This window comes from Mustelus asterias, chromosome 4 (assembly GCF_964213995.1).
Source record: "Mustelus asterias chromosome 4, sMusAst1.hap1.1, whole genome shotgun sequence".
Classification (NCBI taxonomy): domain Eukaryota; kingdom Metazoa; phylum Chordata; class Chondrichthyes; order Carcharhiniformes; family Triakidae; genus Mustelus; species Mustelus asterias.
Window position 1 is genome coordinate 101,346,028 of NC_135804.1, and position 10,962 is coordinate 101,356,989.

General features: G+C 42.2%; 1 protein-coding gene across 3 annotated transcripts; it reads right to left on the reverse strand.

Annotated features, from left to right (window-relative positions):
• Nucleotides 1-6,259: 6,259 nt before the first annotated feature.
• On the reverse strand, nt 6,260-10,526 carry LOC144492893 (rho-related GTP-binding protein RhoG-like). 3 transcript variants are annotated; one of them, XM_078211477.1, is made up of 2 exons: nt 10,477-10,526; nt 6,260-9,173 (listed from the first exon to the last, which is right to left on the reverse strand). In XM_078211477.1, exon 2 carries the CDS (start codon nt 9,140-9,142, stop codon nt 8,567-8,569), a length of 576 nt encoding a protein of 191 aa, XP_078067603.1. In that variant the 5' UTR covers nt 9,143-9,173; nt 10,477-10,526; the 3' UTR covers nt 6,260-8,566. The 3 variants fall into 3 exon arrangements, with proteins under 3 accessions (XP_078067603.1, XP_078067602.1, XP_078067604.1); XM_078211476.1 differs by lacking the exon at nt 10,477-10,526 and adding an exon at nt 10,325-10,456; XM_078211478.1 differs by lacking the exon at nt 10,477-10,526 and adding an exon at nt 9,523-9,643.
• Between the last annotated feature and the right edge of the window lie 436 nt (nt 10,527-10,962).

Genomic DNA, 10,962 nt, shown 5'->3' on the forward strand with positions numbered 1-10,962 from the left:
AACAAACCAAGTTTCTCCAACCTCTCCTCATAGCTAATGCCCTCCATACCAGGCAACATCCTGGTAAATCTTTTCCATACCCTCTCCAAAGCCTCCACATCCTTCTGGTAGTGTGGTGACCAGAATTGAACACTATATTCCAAGTGCAGTCGAACTAAGGTTATATTGTTTACAACATGTAATTTATAATTACAACATGCTACTGTGCAAAGGGACCTGGGGGTCCTTGTGCATGAGACGCAAAAACCCAGTCTGCAGGTGCAACAGGTGATCAAGGCAAATGGGATGTTGGCCTATATCGCAAGGGGGATAGAATATAAAAGCAGAGATGTCTTGCTGCGTCTGTACAGCGCATTGGTGAGGCCGCAGCTGGAATACTGTGTGCAGTATTGGTCCCCTTATTTGCGGAACAATATATTGGCATTGGAGGGAGTGCAGAGAAGGTTCACCAGGTTGATACCAGAGATGAGGGGTGTTGATTATGAGGAGAGACTGAGTAGATTGGGTTTGTACTCGTTGGAATTTAGAAGGCTGAGGGGGGATCTTATAGAGACCTATAAGATAATGAAGGGGCTGGATAGGGTAGAGGTGGAGAGATTCTTTCCACTTAGAAAGGAAACTAGAACTAGAGGGCACAGCATCAAAATAAAGGGGGGGGTCGGTTTAGGACAGAGTTGAGGAGGAACTTCTTCTCTCAGAGGGTGGTGAACCTCTGGAATTCTCTGCCCACTGAAGTGGTGGAGGCTACCTCGTTGAATATGTTTAAATCACGGATAGATGGATTCCTGATCGGTAAGGGAATTAGGGGTTATGGGGATCAGGCGGGTAAGTGGAACTGATCCACTTCAGATCAGCCATGATCTTATTGAATGGCGGGGCAGGCTCGAGGGGCTAGATGGCCTACTCCTGCTCCTATTTCCTATATAAAACTGCAACATGACTTGCCAATTTTTAAACTCAATGCTCCAGCTGATGAAGGCAAGCATGCCGTATGTCTTGACTACCATCTCCAGCTGCATTGCCACTTTGTGACCTGTGTACCTATACACCCAGATCCCTCCGCCTATCAATATTCCCAGTAAGAAGTCTCACAACACCAGGTTAAAGTCCAACAGGTTTATTTGGTAGCACAAGCCACTAGCTTTGAGCACTGCCCCTTCATCAGGTGAGTGGGAATTCTGTTCACAAACAGGGCATATAAAAAGACACACTCAATTTACAAAATAATGGTTGGAATGCGAGTCTTTACAGGTAATCAAGTCTTAAAGGTACAGACAATGTGAGTGGAGAGAGCGTTAAGCACAGGTTCCGCACACAAGGACAGCCTCAACCAGGATCTTGGGTTCATGTCACACTATCTGTAACCCCCACGACTTGTCTGGGCTTGCAAAATCTCACTAACTGTCCTGGCTGGAGACAATACACATCTCTTTAACCTGTGCTTAACGCTCTCTCCACTAACATTTAAAAGTACAGACAATGTGAGTGGAGAGCGTTAAGCACAGGTTAAAGAGATGTGTATTGTCTCCAGCCAGGACAGTCAGTGAGATTTTGCAAGCCCAGACAAGTCGTGGGGGTTACAGATAGTGTGACATGAACCCAAGATCCCAGTTGAGGCCGTCCTCGTGTGCAGAACCTGTGCTTAACGCTCTCTCCACTCACATTGTCTGTACCTTTAAGACTCAATTACTTGGAAAGACTCGCATTCCAACCATTATTTTGTAAATTGAGTGTGTGTCTTTACATGCCCTGTTTGTGAACAGAATTCCTACTCACCCCAAGGGGCAGCGCTCCGAAAGCTAGTGGCTTATCCTACCAAATAAACCTGTTGGACTTTAACCTGGTGCTGAGAGACTTCTTACCGTGTTTACCCCAGTCCAAAGACACCATCTCCACATCATATCAATATTCCCTGCAAGCTTAGCATGACTTATCTCGTCAATCAAAACCCTACTCAGAAAACCCCAAGGGAAACCCAAGTAAACAAATGCATTAGCTGTTTTGACAAACATACCAGTAGCTAAAATCAATTATCCTACATTCTCAATATTTGAACTGCCTGCTGCCCAGATAAATTGGCACTATTTAAAACAGAACTGAATTTTAACTTACAAGAAAAAAATATATTTCTTAAAGACACATCACACTTTGTAAAGACAGATGCTAAGTACTCATTTAATACCCTCCACTATTTCTCCTGTCTCTATGTGCCTATCCCCCCCTTTTTAAATCCCTAATTGGCCATACTCTTACCACCATCCTTTTATGTTTATAGAAGATCTTGAATTCCCTGTTATGACTCTGACCAGTGGTTTAGAGTCAGAGTCAAAGAGGTTTACAGCATGGAAACAGGCCCTTCGGCCCAACTTGTCCACGCCGCCCTTTCTTTAAAAAACCCCTAAGCTAATCCCAATTGCCCGCATTTGGCCCATATCCCTCTATACCCATTGTACCCATGTAACTACTTAAATGCTTTTTAAAAGATAAAATTGTACCCGCCTCTACTACTACCTCTGGCAGCTTGTCCGAGACACTCACCGCCCTGTGTGTGAAAAAATTGCCGCTCTGGACACTTCTGTATCTCTCCCCTCTCACCTTAAACCTATGCCCTCTAGTTTTAGACTCCCCTACCTTTGGGAAAAGATATTGACTATCTACCTCGTCTATTCCCCTAATTATTTTATAGACCTCTATAACGTCACCCCTCAGCCTCCTACGCTCCAGAGAAAAAAGTCCCAGTCTATTCAGCCTCTCCTTATAACTCAATCCATCAAGTCCCCGTAGCATCCTAGTAAATCTTTTCTGCACTCTTTCTAGTTTAATATCCTTTCTAAAATAGGGTGACCAGAATTGCACACAGTATTCCAAGTGTGACCTTACCAATGTCTTGTGCAACTTCAACAAGACGTCCCAACTCCTGTATTCAATGTTCTGACCGATGAAACCAAGCATGCCGAATGCCTTCTTCACCACGCTGTCCACCTGTGACTCCACTTTCAAGGAGCTATGAACATGTACCCCTAGATCTCTTTGTTCTGTAACTCTCCCCAACGCCCTACCATTAACTGAGTAAGTCCTGCCCTGGTTCAATCTACCAAAATGCATTACCTCGCATTTGTCCAAATTAAACTCCATCTGCCATTCGTCAGCCCACTGGCCCAATTGATCAAGATCCCGCTGCAATTGGAGATAACCTTCCTCACTGTCCTCCATGCCACCAATCTAGGTGTCATCTGCAAACTTACTAACCATGCCCCCTATATTCTCATCCAAATCATTAATATAAATGACAAACAGTGGGCCCAGCACTGGTCCCTGAGGCACACCGCTGGTCACAGGCCTCCAGTTTGAAAAACAACTCTCTACAACCACCCTCTGGCTTCTGTCAAGAAGCCAATTTTGTATCCATTTAGATACCTCACCCTGGATCCCGTGAGATTTAACTTTGTGCAACAACCTACGATGCGGTACCTTGTCAAAGGCCTTGCTAAATTCCATGTAGACAACATCAACTGCACTGCCCTCATCTACCTTCTTGGTGACCCCTTCAAAAAACTCTTAAATTTGAGAGACATGATTTTCCACTCACAAAGCCATGCTGTTTCTAATCAGTCCTTGGATCTCCAAATGCCTGTAGATCCTGTCTCTCAAAGTACCTTCCAACAATTTACCTACCACAGATGTGAGGCTCACTGGCCTGTTGTTCTCAGGCTTTCCCCTGCAGCCCTTTTTAAACAAGCAGCACAACATTTGCCACTCTCCAATCTTCAGGTACCTCACCCGTGACTATCGATGATTCAAATATCTCGGCGAGGGGACCAGCAATTTCCTCCCGAGCCTCCCACAACATCCTGGGATATACTTCATCAGGTCTCGCAGATTTATCTACCTTGATGCGCTTTAAGACTTCCAGCACTTCCTTCTCTGTAATATGTACACTCCTCAAGACATCAATATTAAATTGCCCAAGTTCCCTAACATCCATGCTTTTCTCAACAGTAAATACTGATGAGAAATATTCATTTAGGATCTCACCCATCTCGTGGATCCGCACATAGATTACCTTGTTGATCCTCAAGAGGCCCTACTCTCTCCCTTGTTACTCTTTTGCCCTTTATGTATTTGTAGAAGCTCTTTGGATTCTCCTTTGCCTTATCTGCCAAAACAATCTCGTGTCCCCTTTTTGCCCTCCTGATTTCTCTCTCAACTCTACTCCTACACCCACTATACTCTTCAAGAGATTCACTTGATCCTAGCTGCCTATGCACGTCATGTCTCTCTTTCTTCTTCTTGACCAGGGCCTCAATATCCTGAGTCATCCAGGGTTCCCTATTTCTGCCAGCCTTGCCCTTCACTCTAAGAGGAATGCGTTTACCCTGAACCCTGGTTAACACTTTAGAAAGCCTCCCACTTACCAGACATCCCTTTTCCTTCCCACAGACTCCCCCAATTAACTTTTGAAAGTTCCTGCCCGATACCATCAAAATTGGCCTTGTCCCAATTTAGAATATTAACTTTTGGGACAGACCCATCATTCTCCATAGCTATCTTAAAACCAATAGAATTATGGTCACTGGTCCCAAAGTGATCCCTCACTAACACTTCTGTCACCTGCCCTTCCTTATTTCCCAAGAGGTCAAGCTTTGCCCCTCTCTAGTCGGGCCATCCACATACTGAATGAGAAATTCCTCTTGAATACACTCAACATATCTCTCTCCATCCAATCCTCTAATACTATGGCTGTCCCAGTCAATGTTGGGAAAGTTAAAATCTCCCTCTATTACCACCCTATTTTTCTTGGAGCTATCTGTAATCTCCTTACATATTTGCTCCTCAATTTCCTGCTGACTATTTAAAAGGATGGAGATCTACTTCAGTCAATAGCAACTTTGATAACACACAAAACAAGTCATTTAAACATTGCATCTAATAGATGTGAGTCTCGAAAGTGAGGCAAATCTTGATCACTGCCCGTCACATTTGTCAGAATCTTCAGAAACCTAAAATCAACAAGGTCAACCTGGTCCGGCAATTTGCTAGATCCACATAGGGAGCAGATGTCCAAACCTTTTCAGCTGTGTACTGCTCGCTGGCAAGGTTATCAAATCTCCATCCGTTGACATCCAAATGAACTTTCAAAATTATCGCCAATATATTTCGAATTGGCACCAACCCTCCGACTGCTCGTGCTTGTAAACATTGCACTGTTACACCGACACCATGAATATGCAGTTTGCAGTGACTACAACCACTATATCAAAGTCATGTTGATCCTGACCAACTTGCTGCCAACCCATCTCAAATCTAGAAGGCTATTTTAGCTCACTCTTTCAAGCCCTATGGTGATCTTCTTAGAGCCTTACTGACCAAAATCATAATGCTTTGACAAATTGCAACATACCTTAGAGGATCCCACAGTGCAACCTAAAAGACCAAGCCTTCCACACAAGCGGGACAACGAACAATTGCCTCAGCACCAGTCATAATAGATGCTACTACCTTTCTCATAGATGGAAGATTAAAGCAGTCGCATCCAAGGGACACTGGAGCAGATTGAAACATGTCCTTAAAAAAAAAAACCACAGGTAGCCGACAAGATATCCACACCAATATTGACTGGAAGCTTTCGTATGTATACCTGCCACAAACATTGATCTTTGAATTGTATTTTGCTACAACGAATCAGCTACATTAGCACTATGCACTGAGATAAGTTTTTAATGGGTATAGCCCCATTTTTACAAAATCTAATACAGGCATAGTTTGAGATTTTTTTTTCCTGTAGCAAGAAGAGTCAAAGAAAATTGTAAGCAACAGATACACATTCACTAATGCAAACAGGAAAGAAAAACCTTCAATGTTGCAAAGCACCCAGTTATCAAGTATAGCATTGATGTGGGTAAGGTTACATGATGCATTCATTAACTGCAATCTGCAGGTCGATAAATGTCCGAGTAAGATTGAAACGATAACTGATCCACATGTAACCACATTAGATTGAGGTTTAGTGTAGAACAGAGAAACTGTCAAATTACCATACAGGAACAAAAGCACAACACATTTGCTTTTTGCTGACCTACATTTTAAGCGTACTAACAATCTCAACAAAATATACCATGACCTAATGTTAAAATTTTTCATTACAAATCCTTCTGATGTTACGTTAATTACATTTTTTATGCATACAAAACATTCAAAATTAGCAAGTCTGCCCTATTTGCCACAGTCACCCAGAGTTCAAGAACCACAAACACTTCAATTATAAACAAATGAGACTTAATTTTATTTCAGCAGTACAATTTTCGTGAATCATTTCAAAATATTGCAATCCTAATTTAACAATTGTTTATTCTAAAAACACAATTTCGGTTTCTAGTGCATAGTTTTAGCATTGCCCATGGTTATAACAGTGAAAAGCATGATAATAACAAGACAAAACATGAGATGCTTCAGAGTCCTCAGTTTTACTTGTAAAAACCTGCAGCATTTTGCTCCACAGAAACCTCTCAGCTACCACTGTACCAATGCCAATAGGGACACCCTGGATCCCAAATGCAAGAGATAGTGATACACAGAACTAGGGCCATACTGAAATGTGTACAAAAGGTAACATAAGGGCAATAATAACAGAAATTAATTTGCACAGGATTTGGGACAAAGAGTTTTGGTTTTATGTATGCAATTGAAACAGTTTCAAAGACAACCTTCTGCATTATAAAGTTTAGAGTTTTAAATGCATTAGGATGAACAAGCAACCATTTCTAATGTTTTATAGTGGTTATACACAATGTGCCATTATCCCCTCAATCATATCTCCTTTACAGTATGTCTCCTCCCAAAGCCAGACAGCTAATTTGTTCAAGACATGAAACAACTGTTTGTACCTACTCCATATTCACTCACTCCTGGCTGTCTCTTCCTTTCTATCAGTGGCTCAGTCGTTTTCCCGGAGAAACAAATTGAACAGAATGTTTCAACGCAGAAGTTTGCCTTCAGAACAATTTAATGAAAGTCACTCTGATATCAACACCAAGGTACAGGACTGAGTATCATTGTTTCACAAAAACTACTGTATCAAGAGATTATAGATTTGATGGCTCTGCTCTCAGTAAGGTTTTATGGTAAAGTCTGTGTCTATATGGCTTTATCCATGTTCGAGCCGAGACTGGATAATCTGTTACAAAATATGGTTATGAAGAACCTAACCATTGAGTGTTACAGGGCTCAGCAAAATAAACAGCCACATCGAGGTTGATCTCAAATTATCCTGTCAAAGAACTCAACAAGGATCATGCACAGGTCTGTCTCTACTCAGTGAAAATTGTATCTTTACCGAAGAGACGTACTTGATATAGATGAGCTGATGCAAACAATTTAGACCTCGACTTGATCTATGACAATCCAAACAAGGTAGCTGCTATAGATTGGTAAACGTCAGTTTTTTTAAAATTTCCCTTTTATCCTATGTCAGTACCGTCTGCAATTTACCTTGAACCCGAAAGTGAAACTAAACCCAACTATTTAGCCGAAGTGACTCCTTAGTTCGTACCTTGTCAGAGTTTAGAGTTGTGCAATGAAAAAATAATGATTGGCATACAAGTGATGGAAAATTTGCAAATAGAGAATCTGTTCAAACACATGCAATCCAATTTTAGTCCTTGGAGCTGTACTCAAAACATTTGTCATCAAGTGAACAAAATATCTGACAAACAAAAATCCAGGATTGCAGCAAACCCCAGTGAACTTTAGCATAGCTGTTCTATGTACCAATTTATTTGAGGCCAGCTTCATTGCATTAAAAATAAAGCACATTCATAAATAGGCTACCAAAGGGCCATCTCAGTGATCTCTACTTAGCCCATTTTTAATTTGACAATTAATTTTAACATGAACACTGTTGCTTTTAGGTTGGCTATAGTGCAAAATATCTATTTTGCCAAAGCAATCTTGACAGTCCCAATACATATGGCATAGACTTGTGTTTCACTATTTAATATGGATTAAACTGTAACAGGTAATAGTTCAGGATTTTACATAGAAATCAATGGTTGTACCAATTTATGCTCTCAGAGCTAATGTGTGAAATCTGCACTGCTTTGTTAGCCAACAATTAAACATCTGTGAAAGCAAATCTTAACTTGAAACCTGAGGACTGGGAGAAAAAAAAAAAGCAGTGGCCATTTGTTAAACATTCATTAATAGCAAAGCAGCCAAATCATGATCTCCAAAACCACCAAAAGCCAGTTGTGAATAAGGCATACGGAAGATTCCTAAAGAAATGATGATTCTTAAAGTGGCTCCTAAAAGGCAAGCTTTTAGTCCAGCTCAGGGATTGCTAGCTAGAGTCCAGTGCCATTACTCTGATTAAATCTCATTGAGGGTCTGCATTTCTGTAAAAACACCCAGCAAATAAAGCAGCATTTTGACAGTTTCCAGTTTCAGTCATACAAACTTATTTTGTGCAAGATCCTTGCGTTACACCACAAAGCAATCTGAAGCACATATGACCCATGGCTTCAAAGTATGCTTCCAATCTACATGCAACTGAGGTGTTCACATCCTCAAGCTACAAAAGTACACAATTTTTGCTTTTCTTCTTCCTATGAGGGTAGAGGACTGCTCTTACGGCCTCCATAAAAACGTCTCGGATCCCTTCCTGGTTGAGTGCTGAACATTCCAGATACTTAACTGCTCTGATCTGTTTGGCTAAGGTGACGCCCTGGTGCATCGTTGTTGGGGAAAGGCTTTGCTCCTTGAGCTTTTTTATGGTTTCAGAATCATTCCTTAAATCCTTCTTCGTACCAACCAAAAGTATGGGAACATTTGGACAGTGGTGCAAAACCTCTGGTTGCCATTTATGACGGACATTGGCATAGGAGGAAGGGCTAGCAACAGAAAAACAGATAATGAAGACATTACTCTGTGGGTATGATAGAGTGCGGAGACGGTCATATTCTTCCTGTCCTGCAGTATCCCAAAGGTTGAGGCTGACAGTTCGCCCATCCACAGTCATCTGTGCACTGTAGTTGTCAAATACAGTGGGGACATATTCTCCAGGAAAAGCATTTGTTGTGTAACTAATGAGAAGGCAGGTCTTCCCAACTGCACCATCTCCCACAACCACACATTTTATCGTCTGCATTATTCATAAGGCACGAAGGTCAAGCTTCTCACTATCAATACAGAAAAAAACATTAATACAAAACACTTCACAATATACAGTTACCTTATTATAACCTATAACCACTGTGCTTTGCGGCTTCTATCCAAGCACTAAACAGGTTCCATAATCTGCAGCAAGATAATTAGGTAGTGAAAGCTGCAGGTAGTTGAACCAGATTACACAACCTTAAGTAATACTAGAATGTTGGAACATTTCCATAGAATTAAGTTCAAACATATAGCTATCAAATGCATCCAAGGTTCTTCTTTCCTGATGTTTAAGGATTAAAGTCCATACCACTTCTTCCCGATACTGCCTAAAATAACTTCCTCAATTATGATCAAAGATTGGACATTCACCTCATACTGCTTGAGATCTTGACGTTTGCAAAATGGCTGCCACATTTATCCACACAAGTAACTGCAAAGTGATTCATTGCATACAATAGGAAATGTTTGAGACGCATGGTAATGTATCATCTAAATGTAAGACTTCCAAACTATCACTCAGAATTTAAAACCACAAATTTCTTCAGTTTAAGTCCTGATGTGTTGCTTCTGCCTTTGATAAAGTAGGATAAGAGCATTCATCTCAATGGAATTCAAGTTGGTAAATATTTTTGGGGCTGGAAATAATGAAATTAGACATTTGCAGATGCAAGTTCACTCTTCCGTTAACCTTAGTCCAATGGAACTTGCACTCAGGATTCAAATACCAAGTGAAGTGCTATGGAATGACTACCACAACCGTTTGTCAGATTTCTTGTAGACAGGTAACAAACAGGAGGCTGAAACAACCAATCAATAAGTGAAAAAAAGCGTGGTTTAACTTTTTAAAAATTCACTTTCCACAATATTCTCTCCAAATATTCCCCCACTCCCCCTACGCCCCCCCCCCCCCCGCCCGCCCGCCCGCCCTCCGGCCGCTCTCTTCCCCCCCACCTTCCACTCCCACCTCCCTCCCCTCCGGCCGCTTTCTTCTCCCCCCCACCCCGGCTCCCTCCCACACTCTTCCCACCCCACGGCCCCACCCTCTCCACCACCTCCCTCTCCCCCTCTCTCAGCCTCACCCTCCCATTCCCGCAAACTCTTCTTTCACTTTAAAAAACTTTTATTTCGACTCCTGTCCCCGGAACCGGCGCGCTTCTCGCCTACTCCGTACCATATATAGCTTAGGCCGGACGCCACAGACTTGCGAGCAAACTGTGAGAGTGAAAGAGTCCCGAATGCCGGGGGCAGCGACGAAAGAGCACCCGCCCTTTCCCCCGCCTCAGCCTGGGCCTATAAAGTGTCCGAAGCCAAGTCTCCGCTTACCTCGGCGTCCCCGGAACTAGCCTCATCCGGGTCCCTGCTGACAGCCCGCAATGCCCCCTGGGGAATGTAGTACCGTCCCTGCCGCTGCTGCGCTTGCGCAATAAAACGGCGGTTGTGATTTGCGCCAACCAGTGCCGCGCATGCGCGCAGCCACAGGGCGGAGACTATTCTGCTGGCGAGAGCTGCGCACCTGTTTAGTATAGGTAATGGAGTAAATAGAAACTTGATGTCTGTGTCGATATAGGTATAGTACAGGTGATATAGTATATATATATATATATATGTATCGTATAGGTAATATAGTATATATAGGTATAGAATATATATAGGTATAGTATAGGTAATGACAACCCTTCAAAGAGACAAAAACAATGGTGAGCCTAATGTTGAGAAACAACCAAATGCACTTCAGAGAAGGTTCACTTGGTTGATTTTTTTATTTATTAGAGTCACAAGTAGGCTTACATTAACACTGCAATGAAGTCA

Coding starts and splice junctions, on each gene's coding strand:
- LOC144492893 (XM_078211477.1), bottom strand. CDS start 9,142: ATGCAGACGATAAAATGTGTGGTTGTGGGAGATGGTGCAGTTGGGAAG.